General features: G+C 38.9%; 1 protein-coding gene across 2 annotated transcripts in view; it reads right to left on the minus strand.

The window, feature by feature from the left end:
- Positions 1-15,628, minus strand: part of LOC124721546 (inhibitor of growth protein 3) — a 192,270-nt gene that overhangs the window by 12,732 nt on the left and 163,910 nt on the right. For both annotated transcript variants that reach the window (XM_047246576.1, XM_047246575.1), the window contains 2 exons: positions 11,167-11,396; positions 9,293-9,447 (listed from right to left, as the gene is read on the minus strand). In XM_047246576.1, coding sequence (XP_047102532.1) covers positions 9,293-9,447; positions 11,167-11,396 — 385 coding nt within the window. The remainder of the gene's footprint in view (positions 1-9,292; positions 9,448-11,166; positions 11,397-15,628) is intronic.

Genomic DNA, 15,628 nt, shown 5'->3' on the forward strand with positions numbered 1-15,628 from the left:
AGAAGTGGCTCAATAATTCAGCAAGAATGTTAATGGAAATAAGGAAATGCTATATGGGATAGTGAAAAATAGAGAGAGAGACAAGGAACATTCCAAATATCTAACAGATAGTAATGGAAGTTTCATAACAGGCGGTGATGTGATCAAAAAAGCTTCGAAATCTTACTTTGATGAGCTGTTAAAAGTAAATTATGTACAGCATACACAAGTAGACAGTGTTGTACCCCATCCTTTTGACTCAAGGAGACAGACATAGCTTGGAATGATGTTGAATATGCCTAGAAATAAACCAATACTGGAAAATCAGCTGGTGTTGTTGAAATAACTACAGAAGCAATCAGAGCCATGGGAGTTCTGGCAAAGCAGTGTATCTACAGACTCTTTTGTAAGACATGGGAAGAAGGAACAGTACCTGCTGATTGTAAAATGGGCATCATAATCACAGTTTTCAAGAAAGGTGATAGAAAGAAATTCTGTAATTATAGAGGTATCACTTTAACATTCCAAGTGGGTATAAGAAAGAGAGGGAAAGAATTAAATTGGAAATTTGTGGGAAGGTCTTATGGGATCAAACTGCTGAGGTCATCGGTCCCTAATCTTACACACTACTTAATCTAACTTAAGCTAAGGACAACACACACACCCATGCCGAGGGAGGACTCGAACCTGCGAACCTCCGATGGAGGGAGCCGTGCGGACCGTGACAAGACGCTTTAGACTGCACGGCTACCCCGCGCGGCAAAGAATTAAAGAGTGTAAGATCAGACCCCTCATCGAAATAAAAACTCTTGAAGGTACAGTATAGATTCAGGAAGGGAAGATCAACAACTCATTTAAATTTTGCTCCCCACCAATTTATGGAAAAATACTAAAAACACAACCGAGACCTGTGCTTAGCCTTTCTAAATATAAAGAAAGCATTTGATGCAGTGAACAAGAAAAAATTTGGGAAACACTAAAGACAACTGGAATACAAGATGACATGGTACACAGGATCAAGAATTTATACAAGGACAGCCACTGCACAGTGAGAACACGTGAAGGGATGACTGAAACTTTGACATGGAATCTGGGGTAGACAAGGTGGAGTTCAGTCTCCTCCTCTTTATTTCATTGGTTTAATGACAAAATCCATGGAAAATGACAACAAACAATCAGAGGTGAAAAACTGAAATTCATGTTGTTGGCAAATGGTAATGTCTGTGACTGAACTCTATAAAGATCTTCTATATCAAATTTACCCAGGCAAAAGCTGGTGAAGTATATGGTCTCACTTTCATTCTGCAGAAAAGTGAGATAATGGTCGTGAAAAGGTATGGACAGCTAATGGGACATATCAAAATGGATGGGAAGCAGCTACAGATGATCCACCATTTTAAATATCTTGGTAGTGTTGTCTCCGATACTGGTTCAAGAAATCACTCACGGAATCCAAGCAGGTGGTAAGTTCTATTAAACTGTCAAAGACCCAAAAAGGAACAATAAAGAAATGATAAAATGTAAGACAGTTATTTATGAAACCTATTACATTCCTTGCCCGACATACGGTTGTGAAACATGGGCTATGAGAAGTAAAGATGCCAGCATAATTCAGGCAACTGAGATGGGATCTGTCCATAGCATGGTCGGAAAGACAAGGACCGATGGAATATGAAAAGTGGAAATCTGAAAACAGCTCAAGTTGTAAGACTACAAGACAAAATAACTTCACAGAAGGTGACATGGAACAGATATAGGCAACACATGGATGTTAACAGGATACCAAGAGTAAGATATGATTTAAAACTCTGAGATAAAAGACCAAGAAGAAAACCAAGATTCAGGTAAAGGGATATAAAGGTTTGGAACTGTAATCGGTGGAGAAGCCTCATTCGTCGACCCATCAAATAAGATCGAATGACATGGTATGACGTTGATAAACATTATGATTATGATTATGATTATTATGACGATGATGAAGATGATGATATTGTATAGGATGAGGTTATTCCTGCTGCACAGTGGCAGAGTCAGAGACACAGGGTGTTTCAGAGCCAGAGGCAGCACATTTAGCGCAGCTGTTGGCAGATAACACACAGTTGTGTGGACAAATTGTGTTAAGGATAAGCAATTCGCATCATTCCAGACATCAGAGCAGGAGGTGTATACCACCAGTATAACCAATTCCTTTTCTTGAAGGTCATCTTTCTTGGAGGACCTGCCAATGTCAGCAAGTATGGATGGTTGGCCCGATGCTCAGTTATTGCGGATGACGAGCTTATGATTGGTAGGAGATGTGAAGATTTTTAAGAGCTGTATGTGGGACACTGATGAATTGGGGGGGGGGGGGGGGGACCAGTTGAACCGAGGGCTTCTGCAGAGGTATAAGAAACAGAAGAAGACAAGCTTTTCTTCAGGAGCAGTTGAGTACTCTTACGAAGTGACATGTAAAACCTTGGAGGATTTTGCCTACAGGATAAATACAGGTGGTGAATGTGCACACATATGAGCTGGGGGGGGAAAATGGCAAAGTGGATAAAGTTTCACTGCCAGAAGCGAAGCACAGAGTGCTCGACGCTTTCCTGAGAGGTTTATCCCCTGATATCTCAAGAAGGGTATGCACAGGTACTCCAAAGAATCTACTTTTGGCTGTCACGCTAGTGCTGGAACTTGAGGAGATTGATGTGTCAATGGGTGTACTAGATAAGTGTGAAATGTTGTGCAGAAATGTGAGATGTTACAGATGTAGATGAACAAGGCACGTGCAGAGGAAGTGCTACCCTACCAACCTCAGTAGATTAAAAGTGATGAGTACCAGCAACAGAATATTGGCAACAGTAAGAGAGATGGGCAAGAAGGAAATAAGCAGCCATTAAGCACAAGAGGAAACCCGGAGTCCACCGAAAGGCGTTGCTGTTAGATGCAGCGAATATGTATGCAGAGGCAGAATGTGTAATAATAGGTGTTGTAGGAGGCAAAATGCATAGGTTTTGATGCACACAAGTGTCAGAGGCCAGTAAAGACCCACTGGGTTTGAGGTAATGGAACCCATCATGCTCTAGCTTGTGTAGGGTGGGAGATATTGATGTAATGGCATTGGAGTCAGTGGAGATAGATTTTCAGGTTGAGGACGTCTAGCTTAAGCAGTTTGTGGAAGTAGTGCCTCATGTGAGAGACGGTTACTGCATGATCCTATGGTTAACTGTTTTGTATCAACATCAGTCCAAAACCAACCTCTGGCAATATGCGGTGGAACTTAGCATGATAACATTCCAGCTAGGGGAAGCTGTCACCAATGTGAGAGCTGTCACAAAATGCATCTACTGTACTGGACAATCCAAGAAAACTGCATGCAAATACACTATGGTTTGATTTGTATGGCTGTGTGCCAGGTGACACCGGGAAATCACTTTGGGTGAGAGTAGAGCCGGACTGACAGTACAACGTGTGTAACAGAGCCATGGGGGAGAATGATGTATTACATTCAATGAGAAATTCTGATAAAGGAGACGCATACAGGGGAAATACAGCAGGAAGGTAATTCCTGTGAGTCTGGATCATTTTGATCCCAAAGGTGTAAAGCGACGAAGGGGATGCTGGGAGCAAATCTGGACATTTCAGAGGATGACTGGTGCACAGAGGGTGTAAACCATTGGCAGCAACAGGCCGCTACTAAGGCTGCATTATGTAAAAAGGTAGAGAACCTGAAGGGACTGGGAAAAGTATGAATGGAAGACTTACTGTTGGAGATTGAAGACCCGTTTTTGACAGAGAATGAAGCACTAGTGTACTGTAAACTTCATTGGACACATTGATATTTCCAACCAATTATGAAGGATTTCATTAACCAGTAGTTAGTTAGCTGAAGGAATTATAGAGGACAGCACTAGTCCATGGGAAGCAGGTGTTGTGATGGTGTACAAATAGTCTATGGGTAGTTCTAAGAAGTAGAGGTTCTTCTGTGACTACTATCATCTTAATACTAAGAGAGTGACTGATGCATACCCTGTACCTAATGTCACGGAGACCATCGATAACTTGGGGTTGCACTAGTATTTCTCTACCATGGATTTAAGAAGTAGGTACCATCAGCTGGAGGCGGTTCTGAGGAACTGACTGAAGACTGTTCTGGGTACCCTGGCGTCATTACCACTATCGATGGATGCCACTCAAGTTGAAGAACGCTCTTACAATGTTTTGGTGATTGCTGAGCAGCACATTGAGGGGGTTGAAGACCCACCACTATCTAGTCTACCCAGGATGATATAATTGTGTTCTTGGAAGACAAGGAGTAGCATATGCTAAAACTAAGGGAAGTATTTAAGAGGCTGCAGGGTGCACATCTGACACTGATTGTGGAAATGTGTCATTTTGTTTTAGGGGATGTAGTTTACTTAGGGCATAGAATTAGCAAAGATGGGGTAAAAACAGATCCATGACAGGTACGAGCAGTAAAAGATTCCCAGTTCTAAATTTGAGAAGGGAGCTACTGTCATTTTTGGGTCTGCTTATATAGCGCAACCACACATGCAGCTGTTGAAAATGGATACAAAATTTGCATGGATGGAGGATTGTCAAGCCACATTTGACAGGCTGAAAAAAACTTTAACGTTGAGTCCACTTTTGATTTTTCCAGATTTTCAGAAGAAATTTTTACTATCGTGTGTCTAATCTAACCATTTTGTGGTGTATTTTGAGTCACGAGGTTATTGGTGATAAGCATCCTGTGGCTTATGCATCCTGTGGCTTATGCATCAAGACAACTGCATAGAACAGAAAAGAACTATTCTCCTACACAGAAGGAGATGCTGAGCCTCATATACGGAATCCATATTTTTGGTGTTACTTTATGGGAAGTGATTAAAGGAAGGTGTGGAGTGACAAACCTAAGGGTGGTTGAGATGTATTGGTGGAAAGGAAGGAAGGGATTTATGGATCAATATGTAAAAAAGAAATTGTGCAGTGGGCACAGCATGAGGACTTGAGTCATAAGAGAATACCATAGCAAAGATTGCTGGACGCATCAAAGCCGTTAGAGACGATTGGAGTGGATGTGTTTTAGTACCATTTAACTGGACTTCACAAGGAAATCATTTTGTTTTAACAATACGACATCACTTTTCTTGGTATGTTAAATTGATCTGGTGAAAGAATTATGTTATTCGTTGTGTGTTACATATCCTGTAAACTAACTCGTTCCACATCATTTTGGTAAAATAATCTTTCAAATGATCTCTATAGATAATACATCTAACTGTCTGAGGTATATTATGGAACCTAAACATTACTACCACTAAGCAGGATTACACTGGATTTATTCCATGTATGACACTGCGGTAGTGATAGCAAAATACTATGAGCAGAGTTTGCACACAGGGTCAGAGAGAGTGGAACTGAGAGGTAGTGGGTTGTTGATTAATGGGACAGCATGTGACATAACAGGGCCACCATTCCAGTTTCCCAATGGTCAAGAGGACAACCAAGTCGAACATAGCATGGTAACAGATGTACTGGCCACATGAAGCACGATATGTACTTCCAATATGGAATTTAACCTTCCTCAATAACACACTGAAAATATAACTGACCCATTCCCTGAATCAACCTAAAGCCACACAAGGAGGACAGATTTCAGCAGAGCAGTTGATGCGCCATGTGGTGCAGTACAGGGACGGTTGAGTTGAACAAGTGTCACTTAAAGAGTGTTGCAAGATATATTGCCGTAGTGGCTCTAACTCTGTTGTATGTATCCTTTATCCACGTAAGATGGATAGTTGCACATCATCGCAATGTGCTGGTTACACAGATTCTGGTAGACTGGATCCCTAGGGCTTCAGAGTTGTGTATTGATGAGAAATATGTTCCCTAGAGCTTAGGAGCATATGTGGTCACAGAACGAGCTGTGAGTATACAGTAAGAGAATTCCCAAGGGTGCATGACTACCAGCATAAAAAGGTAATGGCATGATGTTAAGTGGAGTTTTAAATAAGTAGCCAGTAACATAGGTTACATGTGGTCTTTGAACCATGTATTATAAGCCACCAGACACTATAGTGGTGGAAACTTGTTCTGTAAAAATGTGATTCGATGTTCACTGGGTGTGGGAATCCCTGTTGCAGACTGGTTCTAAGTGGAAACCCAGGTCTTCACTCAGAAGGGAAGTGGTGTGACGCCACTATTATTTTGTGCGCATATCTACGGCAATACTGTGGTAATGTATTAAAGCAGCCGCTGGCAGCTGGCTAGAGCATGGAGTTAGCATTGGACTGTTTAACCATTGCAAGATGAGTTGCTAAGCTTCTCCAAACCTGCTGACCCAGTGGTAAGATACTGTCCTTGCAGTACAGGAAAGGGAATTTCTCCATTGACAGGCTTCAGTGGTGAAGAACGTGACTGGAAGCGGCACACTGGCATAACAGGTGCACTACTATCCTGTATAAATAGCTATCATTTTGTAGCAGAATGATTTGTAGCCCTGCAGTACTACTAGTACCTGGAGTCTATGAGGGACAAGGAGCTGTAAGGAGCAGTCACAAGTTCAGACCTTCGTCCCACCACCTGCCTCCTGCACTTGGTGCCATGGTGTGACAAGGCTATGCCCTATCCCAGGCCCACTTCATCAGCGGGCTTGACTCTTGTATAAAACATTAACTGACCACATAATCACAACAAATTACAAAATGACAAGTATGTCGAATCATGCCAACATGAATAATGATGTATGGACTTTCTCCACTTAAAATACTTGATGAAATCATATATTTTATATGAATTACTGTGTCAGTTAATGTTTTATATCTACATAGTGATGCATGCAGTCAGTGTTAAAGTCTCTTCCATGTTGCTGTATTTCAGTTTCAGGTACTTGAAAATGGCGTAAGGTCGAAAATAGCTAATTGCACAAATTAAATAAAATACATTAATATACAGCCTACAACAGACCATGTTTTCAATTGCGAAACATACTGTTTTTCATGGGTCTGTTGGCATGGTTCAATGTCAACTTCAGGAGGCTGGAATACAAAGCAAATGTGCGGATCTCAAGGGGAAGCTTTGTGATGATCACCAACTCTCTCGATTAGTGTGTGCCGAGAAAAATATCTATTGTGACAAGCAGAAAATAAGTATCTTATGATGAATCAGTATACATCCATACATAGTCACCCATTACTCATTACATACTATACAATACATCAGTTAAGACTTGTACATCAGCAATTAATGAAATGTATCTCTCTAAATGTTTTATGAAATTTGTAGTTATTTTATGAATTACTTCCAACGTACTGTACAAAAAATTTAATACATTTGTTTGTATGTCCTTCCATCACTGATTACTTAGCGTACAATACATGAGTTAATATGGTACACCAGCAAATAATGCAATGTATCTCTTTGACATTGCTATAGACAGTTCTGTGATGTCAGCCGTAAATTTCTGCAGTGAGCTCAGGAACACCATGCCATGCACCAGCTCTGATGCCTTCTGGTCAACATCCTCCACAATAGAATGATGCAGTCATGAATAGCCCGATGAAGATGAAGCATAGCACTTGAATAAAGCAGCTGGACTCAAGAGTGAGGTGATTCAGGTATCTGACTTTGAGTCATATACTGTCACTGGCTATTACAGAATAAATGGTGCATTGACAGACACAACTAAGTGCATTAGACTGTCAGTTACTGAAGCTGAATGGTGTCACAAAATGTGGGAATAACATCTAATGTGATAAATTACTCAACAATTAGTTTCCCCTTCTGCTAAGGTGCTCCTACAAGGAAGTCAAGCAGTTTCATCTCACTAAATTTGTCCACATGGTATTTGGGACACTAAACCTTAGTTTTAAAAAAAACTGAGGCCAGCAGTTACCACGTTTGAGCTCTTTACTACTTCAACAAGTTGGCGCAGTAATGAGAACATTTAGTTGCTGACTGGAGTGTAGTGCAGCAAAATCACTGTGCTTATGTTTTTTTTCCCCATGTCAATTACTATAGGTATAAAACTTGAGAGCAACTTTACTTTGTAAAACAGTCACAGGATAATATAAAAATATAAACAGGAATAATAAAATATGTGGTCATACATAATCATAACACATATTGTTTTCATTATCACTAAGAAAGTTCCTTACCATTAACTAATTCAGCAAAGATGCATTTTCATGAATATAATCCGTTTCTTTTCCAGTGACTATTATGCAAAAGGAATGTGCATGCACCTAAATGTCTTTCTTTCAATATATATGGTGTAGAAAATTTTTGTGGTTTGAATGCTTTCATGACATTTATTACCAGCTACACTGTTAAGAGGAAGTTCAGGAAGAGAGTGCCTGAATGAAAATATGGAACACTTTGTTTTATGATCACTTTTTTTTAAAGAATTAAAGCCCAATGAACTGAATCCTTCTACAAGAGTTACTTTTGAGTGGTATCCAATAAATATGTTACGGCACACTGAAATCAGTGGGTTATCCTGTGTAGTCTCCTCCTATCAGAATTCTATAAAATAATCATAAGAAAACCTCGTTGTTTCTGTTGCTATGTAGATTGAATAATCAACTTTTGATTATCTTCATCTTTCTTCTAGGCTACAATGGAATTAATTTATTATTATGATAATTTTTTCCAGAAGTCAGAACCATCCTATACATGAGGGCTACCAGTAAACATTGCCACCAGTTTTACCATACTTGCCACCTCAAGTGACCCCTAATTGATTTACAACATAAAAACAGTTATACCTACTGAAGAAAATTAACTGCATAGCTCCTTTAAATAGAAAGCCATTCAACTACAGCAAAAATGAGCAAAAATTTCCCTATTCAAGAGTCTGTGTGTTGTCCTACAGCTAATAACAGCGAATTCTATTTGCAGAAAGGTATTTTCTTCTACGAATGTGTCTAGAATACACTTTTGGTGTTGTCAAGTGTACCTTCACAATGCCTTGAGACATTATCTGCCACACAGTAATTCCATCCAGTGTGAATGGTGGTCTGTTCTTTCTATAAGCATTTATATTCTATTCAAGAATTTCCATTACCTGTATAAATATTTCATGAATCAAATGTATGTGTAACAACAGAACCTGAATATTCAGAGAAAATAAATTTTCTATTGGTGCTTATGAGTTAACTGATTCCAAGTCAGGTCCTTCTTGTAATTGGAGACATATGCGAAGAAACCTTAATGATATGTAGTTCTGGCTGATTGCTCTGGAAATCGACCTTAGATAATCTCAATTTCAGAATACTGTGAAAGCTTCACTGTCATAATCTTACTCGGTTAAAATAAAAATTACCCCTCAGACTCTTACTTTTTTTGCTTCTTTGTTGTCTCCTGAATTGCTGCAATAGCAGTCTGAGCCGCACCAGCCAGCTCTTTGCCTATACTGAATTCATGAGCATGGACACCTATGTTTATGGCCTCATACGAAGCCTTCAGGCTTGCAGTTCGGCGTCCCTGCTGCATCTGCAGGTAAAAGCACAATATCACCTTAAAATGATTCTTTCACACAAGTACACAAAATATATAAAACATAATTAACAAAACACAACAAGTTTAAATTACTCTATCTTCCCTCATCCATTAGATTCTATTGTTCACTTTATCCTAGAGAGTCCTAATAAAGGAGTTTTTCTGCCAGAGAATTCCATGACTGATGAAGGCGATCTACGTCACAGTGGATGTGTTCAATCTGAACTAAATAATGTAATTAAACTGTTGAAAGGTGATGCAATGTATTAAAAAACCTCACTCATGGAGAGAGAATTTGTTTCTGCTGCAAGCATTTTCTTATTAGCCAGCCTGAAGCACAGAGTGACACTATGAAAATTATTATGTCTATGGGTTATGAAGCATTACAGTCACCCGTGAAGAAGAAATAAAAGAGGAAGGGGAGGACCTCCAAAAACATTGTACAAATTAGAAATTGATTTATATTCTAGTCCTGAAGTACCTGAATTGAAGCTTGATCGAAAAACTTACGTTTGGTAATTCTCCTGATTTTCAAACTGCATCCAAATTACAAATAAAACAAAGTGACATTCATTGATGCTCTGGCTAATTCATGTTACAACAACAACAACTACTACAACAACAATAATAATAATAATAATCCCCTGTTTATGCACTAGTGACAGAAAATAAAATATGAGAGGGTGAAACACGTTATTTTTTAGATACAGAAGCCAAATAACAGAAGAATTATGAACCACACTTTATACTTTTATACTGCCAGAAATCATTAAGCAAATCTGTAGAATGAACTGATTATTATTGGTCTGGCAGAGTTGCCACCCCAAGTGTTGCCACCCAGGTGTGATGATTTGACAGTTTTCCACACATCTCCTGGCAAATGTTGAGCTGCTTCCCTATCTCCATCTCAAAAACCATGAGACACAAATAGTTGAAATATGAATTCCAATAGGAAAAAAGTTCACAAATAGATGGTGCACACAATCTTCCTCCCATAGGATAATTTACATTAGTGGGCGTAGGTACAGCATCCAGTCACAGAATTAAAATTACAATAAATGCCAAATCATGTAAGAGTGATTGCTGATGATTAGTGATCCCTGCCATGGAAAGGGGTGGAGAGGGGTGACTGATAGCTAGTAAGGAGAGGAAACAAGTGCCTGGGACAGGAATGCTGTACAGATGAGCTCGAACTGGCTGCGGCTAGGGAAGTTGTGCATGGAGCACTATGTCTTGGATAAGCGGATTGGGACGGGGAGATAGATCAGAGGAAGATGGAGAGTGTGTAGAAGAGAGTGTCAGTGCAAGATGAGGGAAGTTACTGTCATGGGCCGTGGGTGGAGGTGGGTGTGGGGCATGGCGTAGTGGAGGGTGAGGCCAGGACGGCTATAAAATCCAAGGATATGTTGCAAGAACAACTTCCATCTACACAACTCAGAGAATCTGCTGTTGTGGAGATGGATCTAGATGCCATGGCTTGTGAGGCATGCTGTGGGCAGCAGTGTTTTCTGCCACTGGATGGTCAACTCTGCTCTTAGTCACAGTTTGGTAGTGGCCATTCATCTGGGTGAACAGCTGGTTGGTGGTTGTGTCCAAACACAATTTCAAATGAAAATGTTATAGCTACTAACTGATAAGGACATCAAGGTCATTAACTTTTATCATGTAAATATAAGGTGCGCACGCACGCACGCAACGCGCGCGCTTTACTACCTGTTGGGTTGCAGCTATAGCCTGAGAAGCAGCAGCTGCAATAGCATTTCCACCTGCTCCTATGTGACCTAAATTGTATCCCACATTCGATGTATTTGCAGGAGTAGTAGAAGGAGTCACCCTTCCTGAAACTGTAGCTGACTGACGTGGGTCTGGAACTGGTAACGATTTTTCAACACACATTCTTTTCTCTGCTGCATGTGCCGTTGACACTGATTCACGTTTCTTTTCTGTGGAAAGTTAAGCGAATATCAATTTTATCTTTTAAATTTGTAACATACATGCAGAAATAATTTTTTATTGTTTCATATAATATGATATACCGTTGAGGATGATGAGAATAAAGTGAAAGAAAGGATAAAATGGAGTATCACTCATTACAATGTGAACCAGTCTGCAAACAAATTACTGAAGTCAGGTCAACATACAATACAGCATTTCCCAGGAGAAATGGTTAATATTGAGGGATGTGAGAGGAATGATCAATCAAAGCAAAAAAAGTGTAGTAAACATGGGCTCTAAAATACATGGCTTAAGAGTTATGAGCACTACTTCACCTGAAACAAATCTCTTCTACTGCAAGCTCTTTGTTTTTGTATCTTGACCAAAAAAAGGGAAAAATATTCAGTAAACATGAGCTCTAATATGTATACATTAAGAGCTATTAGCACTTGTTCATCTTCGCTACATGAAACACATCTCTTCTATGGAACAAATATCATAGCTCTTGGGCCACGTCCTATGTTAAGTATCAGAAGTGACTGACAGCGCGCAACCTCTGGATACGTGACACTCCAGCAATAAGTGGCAGCGTTGGGCAATACACTCTGGTGTGTCATGTGTGAGCGACTATCTCTCGCTACAAGATGGCTACCAGAGCCAACCAGCTGTTTCTATAAAATGGTACCCCTAAACCACAGAATCTTTTATATCAAGAGTAAGGCAACAAAATTAGCTTTACTTAAGAAGATAAGTCGATAAAGGAGCACTGTGCATGAAATTTACAAAGGGAGGAATATTAACGGAGAATTTGACAATTTATATCATCATCTACGAAGATCACATGACAAATTCCTTGAAACTATATGGATGAGCAGAGAGATGTCCGACTATCTCATCAATAAATTAAAGACAAATGTTTTTTACATGACCAAACACTTTCAACAGCCTATAAATACAGAAGAACGGCTGGCTAGTTAAATATAGATGAAAGAGTTCTGATCTGCAGGAGGTGTACGGGGTGTATTGGTAGTGTCGCAGCCTAGTAATATTGATCATTATTTGGTCCTGGGTTCAGGGCTGGCTGCTTCTTATATTTTAACTGACTCAGTTGCAATCCTGTCACCAATTCTGTGTACTAAGTTTTATCTATATTGTTAACACTGCATCTCAACTTATATTTTTTAAGTCTTGCCAAATAAGTGTCAAGGCCAAGTATTTCAATTAATCTAAATAATCTGCATAAGTAAAGAATAAAAATGTTCTGATAAAAGTGAAAAGTTTTGTGAAATGATTTATTTAAAGGTAAGAAATAAGAAATAGAGAAATATTTGAAGGACGTCGCTTTCTGTACATGATTTTAAGCATCATTCAAAGGCATGTCAAATGTTTCTCCGCTCTATTTTATTTCTTTTAGACAAATCATTTCACAAAATATTTGACCAATTTCTTTTACTTTTCTTTATTTTCAAGTTTTATTCACAAAGCATGATCTTGTTGACACCTCATTTGCCTTCCTAGTATCTTCTGTTCCTGAAATTCCTCATATGGATTTGAAGAAAGCCTTTTTGACAGTTAAATATCACACCAACGTATCTTTTTATGCTCAAAGTAGCTAGGCCTTGAAGAGATGAATTTTTTTGACACTTCATTTACATAGCTAGCAGCAGCAGCTGTTCATTAAATATTTCAATTTTAACTCAAATCAGCAGTTAAACTTTCCTTAATTACCCTGATTACTTTCAAGCAATTAATTATTTACTTGCAATACTAGACTACACACTGGTCATTTTGAAATACCGTTTGCCCATTCCTCACTCTTTATTTAGCTATGAAAATTTGGACGAAAAATCACTGTGGAATTTATGGGAAGTATTGCTTCAGTTCCACTCAAATATTTGAGCAAAACATTTCAAGTGTTAATCATACAACAAAATACATTCTTTCTGTGTGCTGTCATTTCCAAAAAAAAAAAACTCATTTCGATATCTTGAACTGTTTATGAAATATGATGATTTTTACAACCACTTGATTCCCAATGAGCAGGAAATGATTTGGATGCGTATTAACAACCAATATCTCAAGAATGGAAACAGGTATCATTCTGCTCTCAGCTTTAAATACAACTTTGATATGTTGGCTGCATTTCATATGAAATCATGTATGGTCTAAAATGAATTACACGCAATGTCTATGCAATGCGATTTTATCTCTGCAAACTCATAAAAAACTTCGTGCAGTCATTTACTTAGTTTCATACAGCACAGTAAGTATGACAATAATGAAAATAAATTCAGTCCTTCATCAAACGAAGATATCAATCCATAAAGTGTGGAAGAATCAACTTTTTTTTACCACATAGTTTGCTTAAAATCCGATGATAAGTATCTCATAGCAGCTGGCACATCCGTTGCAGTGCTTTGCCAAGAAGACTCGTACCCGTCACTCTCACTGTCACGTGTCTGCAGCAACAAGGTTCAAACATGTCTGAATTTAAACGTCGCAAGCTGCAGCAGAGGACAGGCAGTGCCATGGATGTTACTCACCTAGGACACTTCCATAACTATATCTGAGGTAGTGTTTTGTCATTTGAAGCTGTTGGGCACTAACGGTCACTTCTGTCGCTTACATAGGATGCGATCTTTAAGTACTGTTTTGGAACCCATGTTCACTTGAATTTTTTGCTTCAAATGATCATTCCTGTCATATCCCTGAACACTGACCATTCCTCCTGGGACACCCTGTATAATTAACTGCTATATATTACCAATACAATTCAGAAAAATGTAGTCTCAGTTTAGTGCACATACAGTAGTAATTCATGCATGATCATCTTTACATATAGTGTTAGAGAACTACAGTTATGTACTGTGTTAGCATAGGAAGCTATAGTAGCATCTGTAAATACTGTATGTTAGTTCAAACACACTGTAGCAGTGAAATGTTCAAAAAGCAGTTGCAGACTTATCAACACAAGAAAAATCTCAATTTTCATGGCTACAGATATTAACAAAAATCTTGAAAGATTTAGTACAATAAGGAACACACTATTCTCAGTATTTTTTTATAACAGAAATATGACTCATAAAATATTCTATTTGACTTCAGTTTCATAAATGACTACCAGCAACACCATGTTCTGTAATCCCTGCATGGTTGTAGCTAATTACTAGGAAAAGGAAGACCACAATTTGACATTCAGTCGTTACCTCACTTATTAACCCTCTGGTGGGCATGCCGCAGCATACGCACCACAACACTTTTGATTGTCCACTGGCTGGTGCTAGTTGTCAGTTTCCATGGAATCTAGTATGCAGTCTTCATCCTACATGGAATGTGTGTAACCTTGTTTGAAACCAAGCCTGGCCATTGTTCTGTTGCAACAGCACTGTTAACTTCAATTCTGTTTCTGCAGTGTGATTGCCACCACGCGCTTAGTCATGTAATTATTTGTTCAACATTATATGCATATTCTTGTTTAGAGTGTTATTTTTTTGTTTTATGGGTACACAATATTTATTTCCAGGGAAAGTGATATTATAGGGGATCCTGAAGAGATCCTATGAATTCTAGCGGAAATTTTGGAAGACGAGTTGACATGTGATGAATCTGAAATCGATTTTGATATGGAAGAGGAAATTATTGAAGCTGACAACCACAGTAGTGAATCTGAACAGTCACAGGAAGAAGATGACAGTGAAGAAACAGCAGCACATGATGTTACGAAAGGTAACTATACATTCTATATTGGAGAAGATGGAGAAATTCTTTGGATTACTCAGCCCCTAGCTGCAGGGAAAACAAGTGCTAAAAACATTACCAGAACTTTACCGGGCCCAAAAGGGACTGCCAGAAACACACTTACACCTTTAGATGCATCGTGCAGCAATTGTGGAAACAATGTCAACAAGAAGCATTCTCGTCAGAACGTTATATAATTATCTCGTGATGCTAATGACCAGCGGATGGAAGTCTGTTCTGTCTGAAGATGTTTATTTATGTAACATATTTTAATAGAGTTGGCTAATTTTTTTTCTTTTATCTGAAATAAATAATTAATGCAATGACATGCGGTTTCATTTCAGTTTTTACCCTTTGGTTTGCCTAAAAACAGTGTGAAGACAAAATTGTGGTGTAAATGCCGGGGCATGCCCACCAGAGTGTTAATGTCTGGGCCATCAAGACCAAGACAACTCGCTTGACTGTGCACCAGTAATTTGACAGTTATTTCTTGCCTGGACAG

Source organism: Schistocerca piceifrons, chromosome X, assembly GCF_021461385.2.
Source record: "Schistocerca piceifrons isolate TAMUIC-IGC-003096 chromosome X, iqSchPice1.1, whole genome shotgun sequence".
Classification (NCBI taxonomy): domain Eukaryota; kingdom Metazoa; phylum Arthropoda; class Insecta; order Orthoptera; family Acrididae; genus Schistocerca; species Schistocerca piceifrons.